The 26,321-nt window shown below is 40.9% G+C and overlaps 1 protein-coding gene across 3 annotated transcripts; it reads right to left on the reverse strand.

Moving 5' to 3' along the window:
- Window positions 1-806: 806 nt before the first annotated feature.
- Window positions 807-25,054, reverse strand: PDXDC1 (pyridoxal dependent decarboxylase domain containing 1). 3 transcript variants are annotated; one of them, XM_058850031.1, is made up of 23 exons: window positions 24,903-25,054; window positions 19,114-19,187; window positions 18,521-18,586; window positions 17,268-17,351; window positions 16,219-16,365; window positions 15,488-15,677; window positions 14,856-14,924; window positions 14,273-14,351; window positions 13,684-13,768; window positions 12,791-12,839; window positions 12,591-12,692; window positions 12,302-12,427; window positions 11,552-11,602; window positions 10,576-10,639; window positions 9,689-9,777; window positions 8,947-9,052; window positions 7,748-7,919; window positions 6,989-7,107; window positions 6,044-6,165; window positions 4,182-4,274; window positions 3,997-4,093; window positions 2,733-2,837; window positions 807-1,953 (listed from the first exon to the last, which is right to left on the reverse strand). In XM_058850031.1, exons 1-23 carry the CDS (start codon window positions 24,921-24,923, stop codon window positions 1,694-1,696), a joined length of 2,370 nt encoding a protein of 789 aa, XP_058706014.1. In that variant the 5' UTR covers window positions 24,924-25,054; the 3' UTR covers window positions 807-1,693. The 3 variants fall into 3 exon arrangements, with proteins under 3 accessions (XP_058706014.1, XP_058706016.1, XP_058706015.1); XM_058850033.1 differs by having other exon boundaries at window positions 25,012-25,033; XM_058850032.1 differs by lacking the exon at window positions 24,903-25,054 and adding an exon at window positions 23,876-24,013.
- Window positions 25,055-26,321: the final 1,267 nt, after the last annotated feature.

Below are 26,321 nucleotides of genomic sequence, written 5' to 3' on the forward strand. Positions count from 1 at the left end.
TCAACAATAACTTAATTCCAGAATAATAATTTGAAGAATCTTTATTGAAACATTCAGGTAAGTATTTAAAGAATGAAGCTCATTCCAACAAAACTACTGATTTAACATTTCCAAATATAAAAACATTAAAAATTAATCTTTGTGGGGATAACTTTTATCCCAGCAAATTACTGTTATTAACATACTTCATTGCACTAAAGAAACCAAGGAGGAAGACTAGTCAACTTAATTGCTTTTGCACTTTAGAAAAAATTGCACTGATTTACATAAATTACCCAAGCAAAATTAACCTTGTTCATGGCGTCCCAGCACTGCAGGCTTCAGAAGCTGAGAGTCAAATCAGGTGCCAGTACAATTCAAAACCCTCAAATTTTGCAGATTATCAAAGTAAGTCCCACTACCACTACTGTCATTATGGTATTAAGGGATACCTGTGCAGGAGGAAAGGGAGGGAAGAAGAAACCCAAATGGAGCAAACTGCAGTATTTGTATCCAGTTCTAGAGGGAGGGGAGGGTTTGTATCACCATCGGGTTACTTGGAGAATGCAAATGTTGCCAAAGATGGCTTTTCCACAAGAAGCTCTGAAAATTTGCATTGAAGTGATTAAGATGATTTGGGGGAAAACACTTTTACACATTGGATTTTAATTTATTCAAAGCTTTGCTTGTGCATTAAGTAGTCCCAGACACTCTGAAGTTGTGCTGTATGTAAGTAACCTAAATAATTTCTTTTGACTCTGTACAATTCCTACCATAGGTAAGTTACTGTTATTCAAAAAATAAGTGTCGAAACCATCACAAATGTATTGGTTTTTCAAGCTTTACTACAGCTATCTTTAAAAATACACAACAGAAAGAACTCCAGTTACACTGCATGAACATGTTCAGTATTTGGTGTGTAAATGCCGTGCAAAGGAAAGTAATGGTGCCTTGTGCTCCTTCCCAGGGCAGGAGTAGGAGGCTGGCCAGGCATGCAGAGGCACTATTGCTTTCTAGAAGGCTGAAAATTCACTAACTCAGTCCCAGTGTACCCAGGGTTGTGGCTGGGGGGTGAAGTGGTACAAGAGCAGGAACAAAGGGGTGATGGCCCAGTGCTCCTCAGTGACTCCCACCCACCAGGGCACCTGTCCCTCCCCAGTGCCCAGCACCCCATGGCTCTTGGGCAGGGAGTGGGTAAGGTAACAGAAAAGAAGCAACACAGAACTAAGGTGTCTTCAGGAGATGTTTTGCAGGAGAGCCTAAACTGAATTTTGAATACTAAAAAGGTGAACAACTGACAGTTGCTTTTTATAAAGTATAGTAATATAAGATAATTTTATAATTGCTGGGTGCAACTGTATTTTTCTTCATATGCATGGCTGAGTGGTTAGTTAGCAACTTGTCATGCGTGGATTCCTGCAGGAAGGATAACTGCCAAGTGTTTTTACAAACGTTCATGAGCACTTAATAAATTTCACTACAGCTTTGGTGACACCAACATGGAGAGGATTAAAGCAACTGTAACAAGTGTACAATAAGACAAATCTCTGTCCCAGGGGAGGGAATGTATATTTGTGCAAAATCCCAGTTAGTAAGTTACAGTAGTTATTACTGTACTGTGTGTGGCACTGTTCACATTTTCAATGCATCGTTACCACCCTGCCTCCCTGGGCAGGGGCCTCCTCGGCACAGTCTGAAATCCACACTCTGGATTTTATCTTTGACTAGCTTGGTCCTCTGCCTTGGTGCAGTCTGGTGGCAATTTGTCACTGTGAATGTCCTCAGTGTCTGTCTTTGCTGACGCCACCTCCCTCTGCTCCTCTGCTCTTTCCATTTCCAAAGGTCCTTGCTCTTGGCCAGGGGAGAGATTTGGGGGTCTCTGATCAAGCTTGTCCAGGTCATCACAGTGGCTGATGGAACTGGTCTCACTGAACCCATCAGAGTTTCTCAGAGACCTTTTGAAAGCTTTCTGACCTGTGAAGTATTTGAAGCATTCATGAAGGCAGCAAATACAGACAGTGGTGTGCACAAGTTCAGTTTCCAAAGGAAGTACTGGGATTTTGTTACAGGAGAAAAGTAGGTTTTGTTTGTGTGCTACTTTGGACCCTGAACATACAGATTCAGACAGGTCTGCAAAGTAATAGCACCTGTTACTGTATCTTGTGTATGCAGAGACAGAGAAACTGAGCTGAAGCCAAGATGCTTGCTTAAAACTGAAATCTTTCCAGGTAAAACAACTGCACTGACAGTCGTAGGCTGGAAGCCACCAGCCCAAAAGGCGAGTTAAAACTGGGTTTCCTGCCAGGCAAATCAGCATTATGTACTAATACAACTATGCAGAGAGTGCCATAGATTTAACCTATCTTCACCTCAGAATGGCTTAGGCCACAAAATATTTGGTAGCAACAGAAATGCAGCTGTTGAAGTACATGACTGCATGTTATTATGCTTTCATTTCAAATAAAACTTTTGGCTTGGTTGTCTGTTCACTTTTAAAGGTCAGTAACCTCATAATATTCCACAGGAAGATTCTAGAGTTCATGGGCAATTGTCAGTTAATAGGACAACTTCCTGTAGTCCCAGGAAGAATATGTGAAGAGAAAACAGCTTGGGACAGTGCTCTGTGCCATGTGTACATTAAGGTTTTTAAGGTGGTAGAAGATGAGCTCTAGTTCCAGATGTTACAAAAGATGTAATGTGGGTCTTCCTGTGTCAGAGGAAGTTTTAGAAATTAAACTTGCACAGAAACTTACCAGGAAGTCTTTGCTTTGCAAGGCTGGAAGTGGGAGTTGGTGGTGGAGTGCTGCCTGTTCCTTGGGCCTTTGATACATACATAGATTCTGTGGATTCTAGAGAGCCTGCAGGTTAAAAAAAAAAAAGTTGACTAAAACTTACTTCTGAAATGGCAGTATTTGAGTTTAAACTGTCACATGGGGGCGATGCATTTCTGAGAACCCAAGGATGCAAGTGCTGAGACTTCAAAAGTGAATTGCTTCCCCTCACCTTCATTCCACAACACTGCTACACTCTGTACTCCCATTTCCTTCCTGCCCTGAGCATGTGACGTCTTCCCAGCTGGAAGCTATGCAGCAGTGCACGTGGAAGTGGGATCCAGCTATGCAGCTCAGCATTCCCAGGGGAATGGGCTGTGCTCTGCTCTAAGAACCTGCCACTTCATGCATCCAGAGCCTCAAAGGCCCTGAGCACAGCAGGAAGCTTTCCCTGCAGGGTACAGACACACAGTGTGCCCTGGGTGTGACAGATACTCTGCTGAGCCCACGAATATTCATTCCTATGACTTCCACAGTACTTTTACAGTTAAAATTTATAATTTCAGGAATTATTATGTTGCTACATTGGTCTCACTGATGTAAAAGCTTATAGTCAGCGCTTTCTACATCCCCAGACAAATTGCAAATCTGAGAGTAAAACACAGTGCTTCACATGGCACCATTCTGTTTACTACTGTTTCCCACACAGCCCAATTGATGCCAGGTCCCAGCTTACTTCAACCTGTCCTCCAACTACTGGATATGCAGTTTAGCACATAGACCAGCACTTATCAGGATGGCAACAGCCAGGTGCCCTCCCAAACCAGGATTCCAGACAGACATCCTGTTCAGGGGCACAGTGGAACATGAGTGCCCTGGAATCACAGGAGAGGATGCATGTGCACTCACATAATGAACAATGTGCTAAGGCCATGTTACCCCCAGCTCAGTATTTACCCCTCTAGACTCCTCCAGGATATGCAATCAGAGGTCACAGGAATGATTCCTCTTATTAATAAATGCCAGTGTCTACCATAGCTTTTTTTTAACACAAGAACAAAACGTAAACTGTATGAGAGAGAATAGAAGATTCTTACTGCGCGTTACAGAAATAGCGCAGAGCATGTTTTGTGCATCCCAAGGGTGGATTGTGGCACTCATGATCAAACCAGCACAGGAATGTGTGCTGCAGGTTCAGTACACAACAGTGCCAGCATGACACAGCTGCAGGTGCCCCGAACCCTACCTGCTGTCAAATTGAACGTCCTTCCCTTGGGTGAGGCTTGGAAGGGAGAAAACCAGTTCAGCACAGAGCCCACCACTGGGATCTGTCGCAGCAGCCCCTGCAAAGCACAACCCAACAGTGGTGAGGAGCTCCCCAGGGGCACAAGTTACCTCAAGGTACCACAGGGCTGGTGTTTGTGGCCTCACCTCTTCCAGCAGTCGTTCTTCATTTGCTTTCTGAAGCTGAAGCTGTGCTTCCTGTATCCCTTTTCTAACAACTTCAGTCATGTTTTCCAACAGCTAATAAAACCCAGAAATAAGGATATGTATTATTCGGACTTGAAACTGTCTTTTTAGTTCAGGTTTTCAGGATGGAGATGGGATAGTCAGATATTTTTCTAATTTAAGATGGTATGTGACAAGCACTATCTTACTATGACTATAAATTAAAGTCCTGACTGCAGGACTTTTTAATACATAAACCCAGAGGAAATAATATCATTTTAAACAGGCATGGTACTTTTTTTTTTTTTTTTTTCACTTAGAAATGAGCCTGTGACCCAAATTCTTTGAAAACCTGCTTAGCATATAAATGTTCCTCAGATGAATGTCTGGGAAGAATGTTTATGTTTATAGAGTACACTTTGGTTCCTAGAAACACCCATGACTTAAATCAGCCTTACAGTAGCAAGTTATGGTTCAGCCTATCAGGTTCACTTTGTTTTCCTGCTCCCATAAACAACTGCCACTGATCCCTGTGGCAGCCCAGGCCAGCACCAGCAGTGTTTTATACTGCAAAGGACAGAGTTTACTGGGACAGCTGTGGGGGCAAGGAATGAACAAACCCAAGGAGCTACATCTTTGTTTGTGCGAGACAAATGCCAATTTCCATATATTAATGTTGGTTTTAACATTGCACAAGGACAGGCACTTCCTCCATAATTCCAAAAACCTGTGTTACTATCAGCTAATAAAAGGACAAAGAAGCAGCTGCTCCTTTTCCCTCAGGGAGAGGCCAGCCAGGAACTGACACCCCCATGGCAGCTCAAGACCCCTGGTACCCCCTGGCTACAGGAGGGAGGGCAGTGGGGTGGAATTCAGAGTACCAGGAAGAACAAGTGCGTTTCTGGCCCAGTCATCTTCAGCTCTACTCATAAGGCCTTTCAGTGCCTTTACTGCATGCCTCAGGGCAGGCTAGACTGATGTGGATTTTTTTTCTTGCACTACTCTGTTCCTCCCTGGAACCTTCAGGATCCAAGAGGCCCATTCAGCTCCAACCTCTCCATTGCAACAGTTAAACTGAAGGTGCTCCACAGACAAAACATTCCTCATGTCACCCTCCAAGCAGCACAGGGAGTCAAGAGTGGGCAGAAAGTCACTGCTAGAAAAAAATTAATTGCAATAATCAACATAATCCCATGAGCAGAAAGAGGCAAAGGATTTCTGAAGTTCTATTTATTTTTGAGGTGAGAAAATTAAATGCCCAACACTAGCAGAATGAAGGGACAGGTGTAATGCAGGTCACTTAGGAATTCTATTTTAGAGAACATTTGGAGAACTCCATTCAGGTAAATGCTCTGACAAATAGACGTTGCATCATCAGCTTTATTACTTAATAGATAACTTTTAATTTCTAAGTTTGAGACACCAATTTAAAATTTTTCACACATTTTAGAGCATAGTCTTATCTTAAAGCTGGTATGTGAAGAATCTCAATCCCACCACATCAAGCAGTGAAGAGAAACACCAGCTCACAATCAACCTACACCTTCATTTTTGTTTTTTGACAGCTTAAAATCTGAGTAATAAAATGAGGCGATTTCAGTACTACTGAAGATTTTCATTAGAACTACTACACAGAGGACCATGAACACAAATCCAGACATCCTCACAATATCATAATCCATAATTCTCCATATGCACACACAGATTATTCCTTCCATAGTAGTCAAAACTCTTATGGGCAAGGACAACTTTTACTTTCACAATGAACAAAACCATGTCCTGAAGCCAATATGAAAGGGGAGAAAAAAAGGTGCTTCAATATTTAGTGAGTTATTAATACATACTCTTGAATTTTCTTCAATTTCTCTGCCTGTTGCTGCAATAGTTTCAACCAACTCTGACACATCCAGATCCTCTGTGACCATGCCAATGTAAACACAATTCTTCTGTCCTCCGAATTCCGGACCTGGGGGCACAGGGAGAGTCAGGTCTTTGTGCTGAACAAATCTGCAATCCTGCATGGGCTGCAGCACTTGTGAATCTGGAAATCCCAGTACACAGCCCCTCTCCAGTACCTAAGGGCAGGATCTATGTGGGTACAAACTATTCAGGCCAAGAAAGTTCAGCCCTGGGGGTTTTCAAAGACAGGAAATATAACCTGAGTAAGAAAAACAGTGGATATTTTATACAGTCAAGGAGGTGTATTATAAATATCAGTGTTGAATATTCTTTAAACTCCTTAACTTTCTGCCATTTACAGATTACTCAGTTCCACAACCGTAGGGCACTTAATTTTTGACAGCTGATCAGAAAAAGATCAGAGTTCTGAATAAGCAAATTGATACTTTCAGCTATCATGTAGCACTGTGTAAATGTCAAAGTGTTGCTAATTATCACAGAAGTCATCTAAAGCTTTTAATGGAGCCACAGAGAAGGGTGAAGCCATCAGTGCCAGTGAGTTTGGAATGAGATCTGCTTTCCACTAGATCCAGCACTACTTGAGAAAGCTCAGTTTCCACAAAGGAATGCTGCAGCTTTTATTCCTTCTGGGAAGTAAACCCTTCTTGGTCTAGCTGCCCACACATCTCTGAGAACAGTGCACCTTGCTCACCTGGTGAGCCCTCCTGAATTGAAACACGGGGGAGGTGGGAACAGATACAGGTGTTCCTTCTGCAATAATCACATGGGCAGCAGCTCATTCTGCATTATAGTGACCTATCAAATCATTATAACACAGCTAGGAGAATGACTACTAGCTTGAACAGAAGTTCTTTAAATAGTGCAGTTACCCAAAGAAAAAGTGAGATCCGACTCCAGTTCATTTAACTTTTTCAGAAGTTCTGTATTGATTTTTTCTAGTTCTTTTTCTTGTTTATCATCATTCTTCCCATCACTGTGATAGTTGTACCTTCAAACCAAGCCAAGAGATAGTAATTTGACTTTACAGTACATACAAAAGCACCTACACATCTAGCACATTTCTACAAATTCCTGTATTTTACAAACAAAAACCTCAGAACATTACAGCTTCTAGCAGCAACTTTATTGGCATTTGTCATCAGGGACTGGGGTGGGCTGAGCTTGCTGCTGCATACTCAACACAATAGATTTCTGGTTGCTATATTGACTATAGCTGAACTGTTCTGACTATACAGAATCCTTCCCAGAAGGCTGCATCAAAGGATCAGAACAGATGCTTGGAGGGTTTTTTGAAGTCTATTCAGGGTATCAGTGAGTGCCATTATAGATAAAAATAGCTTGGCTAAAGACAGTGGGATACACTTGCTCAGTACATATCCCACATACACACGCTGCCTCCAATGGTACAACTGGTGCCCAAAGCAGCTCTTCAGCTTCTCTTTAAAAAAAAAATCAGAGAAAATCACTTTATAAAGGCAATTTCCTAAAAAGCACTCAAAAGCTTCAACTGGGTGCAAAGCCAGATAACAATCAACAAATGAAACATCCAAGTCACAACTGAAGAGACCATGTGGTGCTGTCTGCTCAAGCACAGTTTTTGCAAATACAGCACAAAGAAAATAATTTACCTGACAACACCTAACCCTGGCCAGCCAAGGTCTTCAATATACAACAGGCCAACTGTTCTTCTCACTTCTTGCTCAAACTCCTCTCTCAGCTGCAGGGTACTTGTCAACACTGGTATTTTCATTTTTAAGCAGTCTACCAACTGATCAATGTCTTGTATTTCAGTTCCTAAAACTGCAGAGCAGAAGTGTTAGTGTGTGGTATAAGTGTGATGGACATGACAAAGATGTCTGAATTAAGGATTTGTAAAGGAGCTGCTCTGCAAGTTAATCGCAAATACACTTTACAGATAGTGTTGAATATCTTGGTCTATGTAAGTAGGTTTTTGGTTCAGTTATCTATGCACTGATACATCAAAATTAAAGGAAGTAAGGATTTCATAAGAACCTAATAAAAAGGATTTTCTCATGTTACAAACTACTAAGGATATATTACAATACCCCTTTACATTACATCAGTAGCTAACATTAAAAATCCCCACAAACTCCCTCTTCCCATAGGCCCAGCTGGACATGAATTAGCTTCTGTGCTGCTTTAAAACAAAACATCACAGCATCACCAAGTAATTTTATTCTAAAATCTGCTGTTCTGTGTATACCAGGACCTTCTCTCATGAGTGTCAGCTGTTCTACAGCCTAAGCCCCTCACCCCACACAAGCCAGCAGGAGACACTGCACCTGCTGAGCCCTGCACTCTGCTCTGTGCTTCTGCAGAGTCTAAACTAATGGTTCAAGACACTTTCCAAAACACAGATTTTCTTTTTTTTTACATCCCCCCCTGCACCAGCAATTATAGAAAACCCTGGAGGCTTAGTAAATAATTATTTTAACTAAGTAGCTGTATTTTGAACACAAGCATCATTGCAGTGTTGAAACACCTGTGTAGAAAGGTCAGGCATCTGGTGTTAAGCAGCTGAGAGAAGGAATTTAACTGCTTTTCCTAATTAACTGCTCTTCCTAATGAATCTAAAAAGTAACCAGGAAGTCTTTCTCTGCAGAGGTAGTGAGGCAACGTGATCCACAAGAGCTGGGCTCCCATTAATGCACCCAGTGCTGAGGCGGTTTTGGTTTGTTTATAAGAAAATCCTCCCCACAGGAGAATATCATGAGAAGCTTCTTGAGCATATTTGCTTTTACCCCAGGAGATTGTTGTACCATTCCACAGCAAAGCCCAGCATTTACAAGAGGCTGACTGGAGTTACCTGCAGAAGTCATGAGAGGGCTGAAGCGCACACACATGCCTTCATCCTCCAGTTCCACCACATCGACTCCGCTGGCAGGAACCAGCTGTGCCAGCTGCTCTCCCAGCTGCAGGGACAAGGCACAGTTAGGGAACTGGACAGAGCGTGGCTCCTGCAGGCCCTGCCTCAGCTCAGGGAACAGCACGGACACACTTTTCTCTCAAAATCAGTTCTTGCACCAAAATACTTCACCCTGCGGGCAAGATGACTGAGTTTGACAGATCCTTAAAATCATGAAAATTTGGGATAAGCTGCAATTGTCACTGCCATTAGGTATGCCATGATTACTGTACAAGGGATCCAAACCAGCCACGTGCTCAGCTCTGCCAGCACAGGCTTCTAGAATTAACTCAAGAGCTGGAAAAGGCTCTGTTCAAGAATACACAGACACTGGCAATAGAGCATTTGGCTGATTTAAAAGAATTCTGAAGTTTACACATATTCCCACAAAACTAAGGGGAAAACCAACAGCTTAATATTTAGGAATTACTTCAGTACTAATTATGTGTAAAATAATCAGAAATGTGAAAGGAAATTTGCTTCAGTGCAAATTAATCTTTTAAATAGCCACAGGTTTTGCAAAGGAAATGGGACGGAGCATATCTTTCAAACTACTCTAACAAAGGGTTTATAGCTCCTGATGACCCCTTGAACCATTCCATTGTCACTCCCCTTCCCTAAAGAGAAAAGCATCCATTCTTACCCACTGATTGAAGGTGTCATAAATGTGCCCTTCATTGCTTATTATGGGGTGCTGAATACTTGAGGCCTGTGCAGCATGTGAGGTCTGATCTGAATCCAAAGACACAAGAAACACAGAAGTGGATTTATATTTAATTAATTAAATAAAAGACAACCTAAAATTCAGATAAAATATAATTACATTTCCTAGCTAATGTAACACATCTACACCATGTACTGAGCCTAGAGCAGATGAACATGGATGTTTTTGTAAAAATATGTTGAACATGATAAATACTAGAAGTAAAACAGAGTTGAATGTAATAGCTTAAAAAACAAAAAAAAACAGTAAAATTCTTCTGAGTTTTGAGGTTAAAATGCCCCAATGGAAATACAACATTTTCACAAAGCAAAATCCCATCACAGTAGGCTGCAATATTTAATACCTGTGACAGCATTTCCAGAGCTGTTCCCAATGAGTTCTGCTGCTTTTAAAATTATTGCAACAGTAACTGTAATCAGTAAAACACAGCAACATGGTGCTTGCCACAAGCTATGAAAACCTGAACAATCCAAAATCTCTTCCCACCAATACACTCATACCCAGCCTGCAGCTTGTAAGAGACTTCCATCATCTGCTCTCAAGATCAAAATCATATGCAAATCTTCTCACTCAAGAAGGCAGAAAATTACTTGTTATGAAAATTTAAAACACTGCAGTCTGTCTAAAAAAAGAACCTATCACGTGTATGATTTGTCACAGATTATGACCAGCATTCACAACCTTTTTAACAGAACTGCACTACATCACATTTATCTCAAATTTATTTGGTGAATTAGTAGTTTAAAACACTGTATAGAGGTTTTTTGTTGTTGTTGTTGTTGTTTGGTTTTAAATAAATCACATACCTCTATTTGAATATTCCTGGAAAAACTTGAAAACTACTACTGGTGAACTCAATTCATCTTCAACCTTCAACAGAAAAAAAAAACATTTTCTCCTGTTTTTTAAAGATGTAACACCATGCACAATTCCTTACACTGCTAAGCAAAGCTTGAGCTCTCTTGGAAATCACCCCAGAATCACTGGGAAACATCAAGGAAGTTCCAGCAGGAAAAGTAAGATTATAATTGATCCTGCTTTAGATCAGTTTGGAGAAACTGACTGGGCTACTTCTGCAGACAATCTGAGGCTACTTTTCACCGTCCTAAAAATGCAGCATTTGTTTAAATAGAAAGGTAAGTGATACAGTAACTTGATCTCCCAAGGCCTTTAATACTCTACAGCTTGCTCAGTAAGCTGACTACATTTTCTATCCATCAAATACCAACTAAAATTCAGGTGTGGGGGTCAGGGAGTAAAATCACCAAACCCTGTTGGACAGGACACCTCACAGAAACTGAATATGGAATGAGTACATAAACTGTAATTTCTAAACCTATTTCTGGTTTAAAACCTCAGCTGGGATAATTTTTGTATACAATTTCACAGGGTTCACAATATGATCGCAACAGCAGGGTAAGATACAGCAGAATATATTACAGACACTTAGGGAAACTGGTTTCATAGATGTATTACTGAGCAAACCCATATTCTAAATAGAATTAAATCAAGCTCTGAACACAATTTCTGGATGCTCTTCTGCACTCCCCTGGGTGCACCAGTACAGAGCAATGGAACAAACACGATCCAGAGGTCACACACAGCCAAGCCATGAGATTACATGGAACACCAGAACTTAATTAGAAAGATCCCAAGTGTCTTCTAAACAGTGGCTATGATTCACATAATATTTTTAAATAATTTACTCTAGTCAAAGTTATTCTTATCATTTAACAGGCAGAAACTAAGATATACAACCAAAATATTAAAAGTAGACTGTACCGAAGTCTTAATGAAATCCAGGTTTTTCAAGTTTTCCAGCAGCCTTTGACTCTAGAAGACCAGAGCAGAGGAAGAACAAATGGAGGTGAGAAATACAATTTTAGCAGTTAAGTTATTTTAAAAAATCATTAAACAGTGACAATTTTTGAGCAAACCCCTCCAACATGTCAGACTCATCCAGTTTTAATTTGTACATTTGGAATGTAATAGGAAAATATTTTCTGGATTTAGCAAAACACTAACTACAAAGCATGACCTTTACAAAATAATTTTTTGCATATAAGCGCTGCATTTTGTAACTAACACATTATATCGGACCTTTTATTGAAATAAGGGCTCCAAACATAGTGTACTTGTACCTCAATAAGTGTTTTGAAGTCCTTTTTACTAAAAATAATTTACTATTACTTAAATCAATACAATGCCAAGTAGAGTAAGAAAATAAAGTCTCTCTAAAGAGCTTTCAAGCAAAAACAGTTCAGAGAAGTGACAAAAAAAGAAATTCTATTACTTCACTCTCTAGTAAGAACACTTTTTTTTCCTCATTTATAAAACTATACATACAATCTAATAGTAAAAACACATCTCTCCTTCAAACATTTTCCTGTGCTTTCATTGTGGCTGTAACAACATGACCCAAAGTTATACTGTCAACAACTGCAGTATTTTAGTTGAGTCTTTATAACACATCGCAATAACCAGAAAGATCTGTCAAGAGCTGTCATAAATCATTGCTGAGCTGTTGCTCACCAGTTGTGAGGCATGTTTTATCCTCTCCACAATGCCATCATGGCCCAGGTACTGCAAGGAGAGCCACAGGGGCAGGGCACGGAGCTTCTCCACGGGCTGGCTCGATGTCAGCCCCGCTGCCAAGGACTGAGGAGGAAAACAAACAAACCATTGTTAACCTCTCTTCAATGCTGCCACTTTTGCCAGCTTTGGAAATTATGATTTAGATGCTTATGAAGAACATGGCAGCACACTGATCAGAACCAAAATCCCAGGAGCTCAAGAATGGTGAGTGAGAACCTGAACATACCAAGGATGGATCCTCGTGTCTGTAGAGTGTCACCGCAGGCACTGCTGGGAGCCCCAGCCAGGAACCCAGAGTCAGAGTCATGCTGTCACATTTTGTAGCAGCCTGAAGTTTATTACAATAAGCACAATATAAGCCATATATATTTTGATTAACCTTACACAAGCATATTTTAAAGTTTCTATAAATACAGTGAAACATACCAGTACGGAAGAGGAGACATAACCCAAAGCCAAAGTTGCCAGATTCACACTGGAAAAAAAAAAGTGGGTTTAGCATATATTAAATATGTATTAAGAGACAGCATTTTAATCTGCAGTTTAAATATTTCATACTGATGTGTAAAGGGAGGTAATTTTTGTTCATATATTTTTCATTAACAATGCAAGAGATGTTGCTACTTAGTATTCTGAGATTGAAAACTCAAAAGTAAAAACCTACCTCATTCTAAAAATTTTCAGTCCAACATTTGGTGAAATCACTCAAGGTCATATCCATAATTTAGCATCTATTTGGTGTCAGAAATAAATAGTATGCAAATACAGCTATTCTACAAAGTACCAAGAGAAACAGTCTTTATTTCAGCTTCAAAAAATATAATCTTAGAGCACTGGAGTCTTCATTGACATTTTCAAGTTCTTGGAATTTCTTTTTCTCTTGGTTTAATTCTCCTCCCAGTTCAGTTGCAAACTGCTCTTGCTGCAGCCTTCTTGACAACCTTTACTGAAGTGTCATTTCATCCTCAAGAACCACTGTATAATGTCCTCCCTGACTTAGAAGGTCTTTTTAGGCCTCCCTGGCCTAGAAGGTATTTTTATTCATATTTCAAGCTCTTCAAAGCAAAGGCAGATAAGATTACCATCTGAATAAACGTGATCACTAATCTGTGCTGAAATTACCTCTCCAATTAATTTTTCCTGTCTATGTAAATCAATTTCTATCTCACAATAACAAAATTACAGCCATATAAAATGCTTACCATGACAAAACTAAAGTTGGCCCTATGGCTCTTTGTGAGCTGTCAAATTAGATGCTGTCTATCAGTCAGACTTTTTAATGAATGCAGTTATACAGAAATAAGTCCCCAGTTCCATACCCTTCCACATGGAGCCACATCTTGTACTGCTCACAGAGCTCCTTCAGGCGGCCCAGCTTGTCTGTGTGCCCAGCACCTGGAGTCCCTGGGTTGAACAGGGAAAAGGCAGTGACAGAGGATCTTCTAAATGAGCCTCTTGTACTGATGAACATCTCAGATCACTTTCCAGGTCCCAAGCAAGCAACAGTCACCTCCCTCATTCATACTTAGAGCAAATTTTGTACATGTGTTTAATTAACTAGAAGAAAAATATCATTTTCAAGCTAAAGTTGATGGCACACCCATCAAAAAATTCTGAAGTGTTAGTGTAAAAGTGATTTTTTACAAGAGATCTGCACTCACTAAAGTAAGTTAGTCATATTAATACATCAACTGACATATGCAGAACTGTAACAGCACGATCCAAATTTAAATCAGTAAAATAAAATCCCCTTTGGACAGATAATTACTGTCTGGTCATTAAGATTATTTCCTGATATTTCTTGATATGAAATCACTGAGCTGTTTAGGAAAATATATTTTTATTTTTTTATCATATATGTAGTCATGAAATAGCATGGAGATTTTTGTGATTGTCCACAGCACTTACCAGCATTGGCCACAAGCAACAAAGGCAGTTTTCCAGACTCAACATCATCTTTAATCAGTCTGTCCAACAAAGCAACATCCTGGTATCAGTAAGAAAACAATAGATTTGTCAAACACTGAATTGTTTCTGCTGAACTGGGAAAATGCATTAAGATTGAAAATTAACAGCATTCTGAAGTTCTGAAAGGAAACGTTCTCAATGTCTTTGGTTTTTGGCTTGCACTTTCTTCTTCTCAAAGGCAAAATAATCTGAAGGCCAAATAAAGCATTTGTGAAAAATAAAACACAAATACACCACATAGTTTGTGAAAGTACTCCAACTATTCCTATGCTAGAAATCTTCCACTAAAAAAGCACTTTACTTAAAAGTCATTAAAATATTTTGCAAATGACAAGACTAAGATACAAACTGCTTTTATAAAATTTCCATCTATGATTCATACAGCTTTAACACAGAAGACTTAGAGGTTGAAAAGGTAAATGTATTAACAGCTTTTCCTAACAGCATACTTGATATTCATTTAATGAGCTTAAAAACCAACCAACCAAAGCACAGAAAGAGCTCTTAGGGAAGACAAACTTACCATTTGGTGCTGAGATCCAAACATAGTGTTACAAGGCACACGACACATGCAGGAAAGGGGCAACCCTAGCTGCAACAGAAATGATGGAATTTCAACTGAGAAATAATCTTTTCACATGTTCACAAATACAGAGTGACACAAAAGCCAGTGCGACAACAGAAACCTTAATATTACATTATAAAATAAGTTTTCTGCTAAAACTTATAATCAAATTAATAAGGAAAAAGCACAGGACAAATTATGTATGTTTGGGCTCAGGTCTATCCCACATGACCAAGAGCTTATGTAAAGCACAATGTAACCTAGAAACAATCACTCATTTTTTAAAAGGTTAACATGCAGGATCCTTTTGCTGGAAATATTCAGAAAATTTGTCTTCCTCCCACTGTATCAATCCTGCAAAACACAGGCTGTAAATAAAAACTCAAAGTATTTTTCCCAGACAAATGGTTTATTTTAAATGCATGATCAGCTACAGCTGAGGTTATGCCCAGTATGGACTCTGCTTCCTTTGCTGTTATTTCCACCATAAGGAAAAGTAAGTTGTCAAAATCCCCAAAGCTATGCAGGCAATATGAAGCCAGAGCCAGGTAGGTTCTAATTGCAGCCAAAACCCCCCTGACTGAGCTTACCTGATTACAGAGAGCTTGGCCCAGGCCTGTTCTGGCTGCAGAGCTGATGTATATGACAGGCTGCTTAGTGTAGAGCACATTAAACCCCTCGAGTGTATAATCTTCATAGCGGGTGTGAATTACAAGTCGACAGATTTTTAGGAGACCTTCACGATCATCTTCATGATAATAGGCTGATCCATTCTCATACCTGCAAGAAAAGCCAAGTAAATATGAGCAACAAAACCAACACTCAGTTTAGGGACTAAAATGACACTGACCAACAAAAAAGCTTGCCACAAACAGAGAAGATAATCAAAACCCTCCTATTTTCCCAGGCTAAAGTAAATTAAAAAAAAACTTTTACGAGGCAGGCTGAGATTAACAATGAGAGAAGCCTAGTATATATTTTCATTTAGACTCAGAGACAAAGTAAGAAAGAAAAGAACATCTGGGTTCCTTTAAGATTGCCTTTAGAGAGTTCAAAATCTTGCTTACTAAAAGTGGAGTGTGGGAGGAAACACACAAAAGGCTTCATTCTGGTTTTAACACAGATTTAAATTCTGGACTGCTAATTTTGAAGATAATGCAACCTGATAGTCTTTAGGCTAGGTTAAGGTTGTGTTTCAAACCTTCCAAGGATTTCTAACTTTGTGGCACAGTGGTTTCTTTTCTTAACATCCTCAGTCGAATCACATCCATTTTTAAACATTATCACTATGTTATCACACAAGTTACTCCCACGGACTCACCTGAAAAGCCTGCAGAGCCAGAGAGTAGTGTCAGAAAGGATCCTTGTTGTAAGTTTTCTCAGTCTTTCCCTGTCCAGCACAGATATATAAGCAGCCAAACTATGTCCCAGTAGAGCCATGTGACCCTGTTCACCAACGTTCTGAAGTCTGCAAGCCAGAACAGAGGAACTGCCAACCAAATCCAAGTCATGGGCATTACAGTAATATGGGGGTCATGGATTTTTAATGTAGACTGGCAGAATTGGTTGAGCTGTGATTTAAATATTTAGCAGAGGGAAGTGCAGTACATCCTCCTGCATGCCATACTCAGCTGCCAGTGCACACAGAGCACTTCACTTGGCCCAGCTGCTCACAGAAACAGCTCCTGCTTTTGAACCAGCCAGCATGAGCTGGAACCAAGCACCTTATCTGCACTGGGACTTGAAAGTGCATTAATACCCTTCTATGCACAGAAAACTCAGGATACTTGCATTACTATTTTTAGAGGCACAGCCTTTCTTTGTTTGTTGGGTTTTTTTTGTTTTGTTTTAAATCTTAAACATGCTTTTTCAATGTTAGTTTTCAATAATCCTCTGCAGATCAGTTAGTATTATTTCTATTTTACTGAAAATGGAAACAAATTTTATTTTCTTTTGTTTTAAAATCTACAGAGACACATGATAAAAATCTATTTGCATTCAAAGCTTTAAGACTTCTGACTTAAAACCACTTTCAGAAAGTGGAAAAAAATAAGCTGTCACATGAGAAACAGCTCCCTTGTATAACTCAACTGAGTAATTGGCAATGGAAGCTTTGTAATTTTAAGAAAGCCAAGCCTCATGCATTATTGTGCTTCACTATACAATGTAAGGTGCCTTTAAAAGAGTTTCCTGAGTTGAACAATATTTTGTGCAACTTTAAATACATAAGATATATATTTTTGTACACAAGTATATATACTAAAACATAGAGAGAAATTATATATATTGTAACACATACAGAACATAATTTTAAGTGGATAAGTTCTAGAGTGATCAGAATATTAAAACAGTAACTGATATTGGCCTTACCTGTAGGACTGTGAAGTTTCCTCTTCCTCCTCTCCATGCATTAGGTTCTGAACTAACTGAAGTATGCTCACCATATCCTGGCCACTGGGAGGGGAAACAAATCCACATTAAAGACACACAAACAGGTAAATACCAGCATCTAAAAGAGGCCATCTGGGACACTCCACTTTTACTGAAAGCTGAACACAGCAACAGAAATGGTTCCTTGGTCTCAGAAAAACTGATCACAAAGATGAGAATCATTAATCAATTCAAAACCCTACTTGCTTACAGTAGAAGACTCAGAAAAATAAATCTCCTGATACCTGAAAATTTGGTCTGAAAAGCCTGACTTGCCAACATTGAATTCTTATTGCTACACAGCCAACCAAGCCAACAAGGTAGTAACTAAAGATCCACATTTTGCTTCATGTGAACCAGCTTCAGCTCATAACTCAGCACATCTCTTCAACAATCCCCTACAAATCTCAGATTCTGGCAGACAAGCTACATTAGACTTCTCACACAACATGGTAAAACTGGAAAAGATCTACAACACCTCAACTTTTATAACTCCAACTAAAATTTGCAGTAGTGTAAGAACTTACACTGTCAGTTGAAACTGCTTTTTATTCATAGAGAAGATAACTCAGGGTCTCCACTCAAAACCAGGGTTAGTTTTTGCGCAGCAGAGACTTAAATAGCTTTTGCAATATTTTCTGAAGTGCTAGCCCGTGATCCTGCAGGATCGTCTGCCACAGAGGACACAACCAATTTAAATCTTCATTTTTCAGGTACAATGATCTTACCTGCCTTATGCACAAGAGCTCTGTTTAATTTCTATAGACAGCTGTGCTGAAAATGTGTGAGGTTTCTGGGGTTTGGGTTGGGTTTTTTGGGTTTTTTTTTTTACTGTTTTCTACCTTATCAGACTCAGGGTTTTTTTTTTAATCTGGGTACTTTAATTGAACAGAAGTCTATATTTACTTTGAGTCTCAATCACAGCTGCAGGCACCACGACTTCATCAGATTCCAAGAGCTCAAAATTTCAGTCACCAAGGACAAGTAATCTTTTTTTTCTTTTCTACATGAAAATGAAAATAGTTGGTATGATTATAGTACTACTTTTTTCCCCTATGTGAGTATGAGAAAGTTTATTATGATGCCTGAAAAATGTTAACTTTTCCATTAATGCAAGTTGCTTAGAAAACAAAGATGCCATGTATAGTTTAAGATTTTCAAAAGAGCCTTATCTAAAAATTGCTGCTGCCTACCTGCCTTGGAGTGGTCCAGGAATATCCTTCCGTGCATATTTCTTTTCATTTTCCTCCTCCACTTTCCTAAGTTAAAGACACAGAATAAACTCTGTATTTAGTTTGTGTTTGAGAACATCAAATGTGTAATTGACTTTGACTTGCAGAAATACATACTGATATGTATCTATTTCACTGACAACAGGTTCAGAAATAAACCAGATGAGATTGACACAAAAGTTTAGTTCAGACTGAATTAAAGAGTTCCCCAGTTGTTGGGGTTCTCAATTCTTTAACAGAAAGCTTAGAGAAGAATCTCATATATATAGGAATCAAAAATTACTTGCACTGCAATAATAATTAAAAAAAGTTCTAACTTTGAAAAACAGATTTGTTTTGGGTATTAGAAAACATGCATAAATATGTATACATTTACTTTAAAAATCCCAGCATTTGAGAAACAAAGATGATTTGTATAGGTGTAAGCTTCAGAATGACAGTGTGACCTTAAACTACCAGGAAAATGAGGGGTTTTTCTACTTAATGTCAGTGACACAAATAATCCTCCCCTTAGCACAAACAGCTGTTGTTTTTATTGTATCCTTTGCACACACCTCTGATTGTCTTCCAGCATCTTCATTGCTTCGTTCAGATTCTTCCCCATTTCTGCTAGAGTAGGGTCCACCATCTTTTAGGAAAAATATAGCAACTCTCAAGAAAAGATCAAATCCAATTTGTCTTACTACTGTCTCTACAATCTAATAAATAGTAGAAGGGGTTAAAAACTCAACATTTGGACCTAGAAAGACAAAGAAGTATCCTTTGAGACTTCCTTAGATAAGAAATAAAATGGCATCATTCCCTGCCATTTCCCCAGCACATTTTAACACAGTAGTTTTCGAAACAGATGAGAAAACACCTAACCCAAATACTCTTGTAAATCTACTTTTTCCTATTTCTTGTCCCTTTAAACCAGCTTTTAATCTTAACTAATTGGAGAAATTCCCTTTATGTAGACAAAAGAGTGCAACTAACCTGTATCAGGTAGCTAAGACTGACATGCAGCAATTACCCTCCAGCTGCACAGAACAGCCAAAAATCCTGATCTCACTGCTGAAATCAGGTAACCACAGATAATTGCCAGGATGGAAGAGTTTAAAAATCATGGAATGTATTTGTCCTGAACTGATGACAAGCTCAAAATATTTCCCAAAGAACTGCTCTGGCTTTGAAGAAGTCTCCTTCATAATCTTTAACCCAAGAGCCTGACAGAAGCTTGTGACACTGACACAAGACACCTGGACAGGAGCATTTGTCCATTTAAGGATTAGATGCCATTTGAACCTTCCAGAGAATGTGGAAGGTGTCATCTGGCAGAGCCTGACTTACCTATATTTGAAAATAAATATATAGCCCAGTGTGAGGGTAGAAGGTGACACTACTGCTAAGCCCCATCATGTTAGACAGCAAAAGCCCCCAAGATACTCAAGTGACCCCATTACAGAGCCCCTTCTCCCTGCCTCTGCATAACCTCCATAAATTCAACACCAGATCATCATCCACGTACCAAAGACCCTGGTGCTTACCCCTGCAGGCTGCTCCTAAGGTTGGGGGGATGGGGAGAGACAGGGGTTGTTTAAAGAAAAAAATCCCACAGGCAATGCATTCACTCAGGCAGATGCAGACACAAAAACAAATTTAATCACAGAAGGTAGTGGGATTCATTTACATGAGGATTTTACACTATTTTCATCCAGAGGACTGATCAAGAAAGGAAAAAAAATTAAGTTGAGAGTTACCATATGTTCAAAGACTATTTTTAACCAAATATTTTGAGATTTAACTCACATTACAGCAAGTGGTAGGTGGCTGAGAGAATCAGTAGCTGGGCATGGGCACAGTGATCAGACCAAGACTGACAATTCTCTATTCCGTGGCTTTGGAAAGGGCAAGTAACAAATGTTTGGGGGGAAGAACAAAAGAAAAGAGCAAATACTGAGCAGTACTTTACCATCAGAACTCCCAGCACTCAACAATAAATAGTTTTTTACACTTTTACGCTGACTCGTACAACAATCACCAGGTATGAAGGCCACAACCTAATTAAGCCCTAAGTGACAAAACAGTACAAATACAAAAAGTTCCAGACCTCATCACAGATTTAAAAAACCCAACACACACCTGCAAGCATCCAGTACTCAGGAGAAAACAGATATAACCAAAGGAAAAATATGAATTTGATCTTTGGCAATATGTCCAACATTTTGAGTGGTTTCCAGAGTTGCACCATGTCAAATAAACTCCAGAAAGAAGTTTGGAAAAAGAAAAATCAGTTTTGCTTCTGGAAGCCCTTAAGGGAGTAAATGATTGGACTAATCTACTGATTGTGATTATGTCACATAATTTAATTCAGGCTGCCATAAAACATCATCAGTGGCTAGAAGGCAGTTGTTTGAACCTCCCTTAGCATCACATGCAAATATTCAAACAGATCTGCTGTAAATGAGGACTCAATATGTAGACATTACAAAAAGGGCTCTGAGCTGCTTTTTTTGCTACTAACATAAAATTCACCTGCTGAAATGACATCAGATGTTAAAAACTGCACATCCTTACCTTGTGACTCATCGTGTCTCACTAATAATTACACACACATGAAACCTTTCTGCTAATAAGCTGTCAGAAAAACTACATAAAATACAAAATACAACTTTAAAACTCCAAGTTACACTAAGCTCTGAAAAATGCTACGAAAGCCACAAAGTGACTGAATTCTGATAAAGGCTGAATTGGAAAATGAATCCCTTCTGATGTTTTCCAATAGCTAAGTGGATATGCAACAGTTTATTTTCTCCTCTGAATTCTGGAAGGAGAAAAAGAATCCTGCTGCACGCTGAACTTTCTATATGCTCCCTCTCTGCTCACATTAGTAAGGGCATGGAGGTGGAAAGCAGGAGACTTTTTGCTTATTTTAAGCAGCAAGAAAAAATAGGTGTGTCAAAGTTGCAGCAACAAACCATTTAGTTAAGAAAGGTTTCTGAACACACTTTAATAACAAGAGCAGTAATAAACAGAGTATTTTTTTCATGGTCTGGAACTGGTTTTGAAAACAACTGTGGGAGGAGTTCTTGAACACTCCCTCCTGAACCACGAGACAGCAAAGGTGTTTAGGGGGTTAAAGCAGCTGCAGGAAGTTCCTGCACTCAATCTTTCCTGGATCACAGGCAGCCTTTGACCAGGGGGGAGTTACAAGACACACAAACTCTTCCAAGCTCTAAGGAGGCACCAGCCTCTGCTTTTTCCTTCCAGATGTCCATTCAGCATCCCAACACCTCCTGCCTCTTTCAGACCGTCACAGACCCTGACATACCTCACTCAGCCTGCTTCAAATTTTATCATTCATTGCCTTCAAATGTGTTAATCTAACTCCCCAAGGTTATCCTGCAAAAGCTTTGATGTGTAGTCACTTCCCTATTCTGTAACTAATCTGCTACTATTTTATTAAGTACTTTGAACTGTGAACTGTTTATCATTTTATAGTCACGATGTCACACCTTGGAGTCACTTGGCAACTGGGAAGAGGATAAGGGGCCATTCTCCAACTGTGATAAGGCTGAAAATGCTGCTTCTATACCAATGTTTTACAATCTTGATTTTGCATTTCTGTAGGCTGTACTCCTAATGCAATAAAGGGATGAATTTTAAACAGTCTACATAAACTAATGTTGTGGAAAGCAACTCACAGGTGTAGCTCATTCCCTGTTTCATGGGAGCTCATTTTCCCACTATATTATTATAACGCCTTAAAAGAAAGTTTCACCAAAAAAAACCAAAACCTCTGCTCAACAGTAAATTAATCTCAAACAATATCAGTATTTTTCAGGCAAAAGAATATTGCTTTTATTCTCCAGGGTAAGAAAAGTTTAAGATAACAAAAAAAGCAGATACTTCCTGACTGTTTGGCTTGAATAAAAATGGCACTGTGTCATTACAAGGCTTCTGCTCATAGATATTCATTCTTTTAATCTTCAAACTCCTGACATGCACCAGAACCTTAATGCAGCTCTGCTGTGAGATTTCTGTAGACCAGGATGTTGTGGTAAATAGCAGAGTAACAAAAGACAAGAGCCACAGGCTGAGCAAGAAACCAGAACAGTTTTTTTCACGTTTAGGGAAAACACTGCTGGAGAGACAGCAAGAAGTTACGAGCAAAGAATTTGCACTATTTTACCACTGACAATGTCATCTGACTTGAAATTTAAAATCCTTCAGAAGATTGGTCACTTCTCTCAAAATCCAAATGGGAAAAAAAACCCAACAGACTAGTTCTGTTAAGGCAAGCTTCTGAAATCTAACACAGGCTTCCAGAATTATTTAAACAAGTTCAGCCCAACAAAAGATTTCTGAATTTCAGATAAAATTAATTGTAATTATATCACTTATGACACACAACGCCTTAAAAATAATGCAAAAAAAAATTCTGCTGAAACAAAGTTAATTTGTAAAATCAAAGAGATTTTTGGTGTGCCCATCTGTGTGTCAGATTCTACAATCGTTTTTACTGCAGTTCTACTGTGCAGGAAGTTTCTCATCTGCTAAAAAAATCTTTTTCCATTTGCAAGACCCTAATGACTGCAGTCACACATCACTCCATTACAGCTCATTAGGTGACTGTACCAAAATGGTTATGAAAAACACAAAGTTGCAACAAATGTAAATACAAGTTAAAAAGTACTTATCACATCACTGGCACCCTGCTAAGGTACATGTACAAATACAAGGCAGGGAGAGAATCCATGGCTCAAATAAAAGTCTCAAATTTATTATGATAATGCTTAAAGAACATCCGTGAGATAAGTGGATGGACATTCTCTGCAGAAAAATGTATACCAGCTTGGAGGAATTTCAAATATATTTGGGGAGAAGACTTCTGACATATCATGCTCAAGACTTGCTAAACTGCAAATTGTACAGATTTACCACAATCTTAACCAAAGACTATTCCAGGAGGGCACTTACTGCTAAATACCTAGAAGACCATAATTGTATTATGGCATTTTATTATACAGAGAATTACAGCTTTTATCACCCATGTGGAAAAAAGCCATTATAAACAAGAGGAAGTAAACCAAATGATAACGCTTGACACATATCTATCTGCATATATGGAAAAATCAGACATGCAAGTTTTTGCAGAACATTACATTACACACTATTCCTCACATCAAGAATAATCAAAACATGGACTTCTTTTAGGTATTTCATTCTTACAACGTATTTATTGCATCTTATGATAAGCTAGTCAAGCAAAGAACTTGTTCAGTACTACACTTGCCCTGTACTAATGCACCTTTTTTAAATAACCATGTATCATACCAGTGTTCTCTTTGAGTCCAGTTCATAAACAGCATACTCCAAATATTCCCGTGAAGTTTTACTTAATTAAACATTTTCAGAAGAAGCAGGAGTCCATTCCGTCAGCACGAGTAAAGAACCTAAACTTTTAAACACTAACAAATACCCTGTAACAGTGTATTCTTTAGGAAGCTTGTAATATATCAAACTTTTTTTGCCACCAACCCATTACCCGCGTCAGAACCATACTTCCCGAATTCCCTAACCATTTTACTGGAGCACATCCCATTCAAATTTCTCTGGGCCACCCCAAGGATCACATAAAACCGAGCGTGCCGCATATAGTAAATGACGCAAGGAGGGGCGTGTGCATTCACAAGCCAGAAGCACACAAAGTACTCGTTATTCCAGAGGCACACTGTCCCCACAGCCCGAGGGACGGGCACAAGCTGCGGGTGGGGCAGGACCCTCGGGCCCCGGCACAGGTGCGGAGCAGGCACCGGCACTGAGTCACAGCGAGAGGCGAGCGGGGCTGTGCCGGCACTCGCGGCTCCGCACAGCCAATATTTGCTCTCCACACTGCACCGGCCGGACAGCAAACACAGGGCAGCGAACGCCCCGTTTCAATTTTAAAAAGGGATAAAATAATATTTTATTTAGTAGTATTTCCTCTTCTATCCTGCTGAAGGCTAACACTCACAGGAAATAAGCTCCATCTTTTTTTTTTTTTTTTTTAAGGGAAAAAAACCAAAACGCTCCTCCTAAAGCATTTCCTGATAGTTATTCTGCCTAGTTCCAGATCCGGGACACGGATACCGGTCACACCGGCGGCTGCGGGGGCCGAGGGGGACACGCCCGGGGTGATCCACTGCTGCCCCAAAGCTCCGGCAGGCGAAGCCGCCTCAGCCCCGGGGGCGGCGCCGCGCACCGAGCCCCGGCCGCCGCCGCCGGCCCGCGCCCCTCCCCGCCGCCGCGGCCCCGGCCCCACCGCACCCGCCGTGGCCGCCGCTGGCGGCGCGCCCCGGCCCCGCAGCGCTGCCCCGCAGACCTTCTCGAGCGAGCCGTCCATGGCCACGGGCCCGGCGCCGCCGCCCCGGCCGCTCCACGCTGGCAGCGCTGACGGGGCCGCGCGGGGCGGGCCGCGCTCGCGCGCTCACCTGGGCAACCGGCCCGCCCCCCGCCGCACGCACCACCGCGCGGCGCCGGCGGGGGGGTGCGCGGCGGACACACTGCGCGCGGCGCGGTGGGGCCGGCCCTTCCCTCCGCGCACAGCCTGAGGTTAGTCCCCCCCACGCCGGCTGTTGGAACAGTCCCCGGGAGAGCCCGGGTCAGTGACAGATACCGGCACATGCGCAGGGAGCGCGGGCCGGGCGGTGATGGGCTCCGGTTTTGGCGAGCAGCTGCGAGTCCAGGGGTTCGAATCCCCGGCGCGGCGGATTGTGGCAGGCCGGACCCGGCAGGGCTCTGCGTGGCTCCAGCCTTCGCGAAGCTCTCAGTTGTCACCCCGCTGTCGCCTACGGGGGTACCGAAGCCTTCCCGCTGCGTACGGGTCCCGCGCCGGAACGCTGCATAACGGCGGCGGACAGCACGCACCTGTCCGTGGCCTCCCGTCCGACAAGCAACCCCTGGAGACCGAAACCCTGAGTTTCCTGAGCTTTATTTCTGTTTTTTCAAGCTGGAGTTACTTTTCCTTCATCGTACATATCCTTCGTCGTATTAGTGCCATTGCTGTTATTCAATGGCACTGTTTGAGGCAGGCGTTGTTCTGCGCGGGGATGTGTTGGGATGAGGAGCAGGGAAGGGCAGCCCCTGGCCCTGGCACAGCGGGTCTGCCAAGCGCTGGGCAGCGCGCTCTGCACTCTTATTAAAATTTACTTAAATCTACAAGCCATCCTTGCCTATTTAGTCGTCCATGGAAGAATTTATTCTTAGTTTCAAAGGGATTAATCCAGGTCACAGAGCGAACCTGCCTGGAGATGGTTCCCTCGGTCAAGCCTGAGCCCATTGCCAGGAGCGAAGGAAAACTCCCAGCGCTCCCGGATGCGCTCCTTTCCTTCCGCGGCCAAGGGGGCTGTCTTGAGGACACGAGGCACCCTCGGTGTCACCTCACTACATGGACTTCAGATCCGCTTTGTGGCACTGGTTCTGTGTGTACAAAGCTGTGCACACGAATCTCTTCAATAACCTCACAGCACTCGTGGCTTTCTCCTCAAGTTGTCTCAGCAGCAGAGGGCAAAGCAGAGGAGCCCCATGGGCTGCTGCTGCTCAGCAGGTGTGCATAGGCCCTGCTCAGACTGCAAAACAAGGGCAAAATGGAAAAGGCCGTAACTTACGCATGTAAGCACGCAACAAGGAGATAATGAAAAAAAAAGATAAGGAAACAGTGCCTAATTTTCATTTATCACTCGATAGTTGCGGCACTAATGCAGTGACCCCACGGTGCTACTTAGAAAAGCCCAGGCGACAC

This window comes from Poecile atricapillus, chromosome 14, assembly GCF_030490865.1.
Source record: "Poecile atricapillus isolate bPoeAtr1 chromosome 14, bPoeAtr1.hap1, whole genome shotgun sequence".
Lineage (NCBI taxonomy): Eukaryota > Metazoa > Chordata > Aves > Passeriformes > Paridae > Poecile > Poecile atricapillus.

Bases quoted from the DNA above. Each gene is read 5' to 3' on its own strand.
- PDXDC1 (XM_058850031.1), bottom strand. From the start codon at position 24,923: ATGGACGGCTCGCTCGAGAAG. The intron at 14,925-15,487 runs GTAAGCTCAGTC...TTTCTGTTGCAG, and splicing joins GCCAAGCTCTCTGTAATCAG to CTAGGGTTGCCCCTTTCCTG. The intron at 9,053-9,688 runs GTAAGAATGGAT...TTGTCCCTGCAG, and splicing joins ATGACACCTTCAATCAGTGG to CTGGGAGAGCAGCTGGCACA.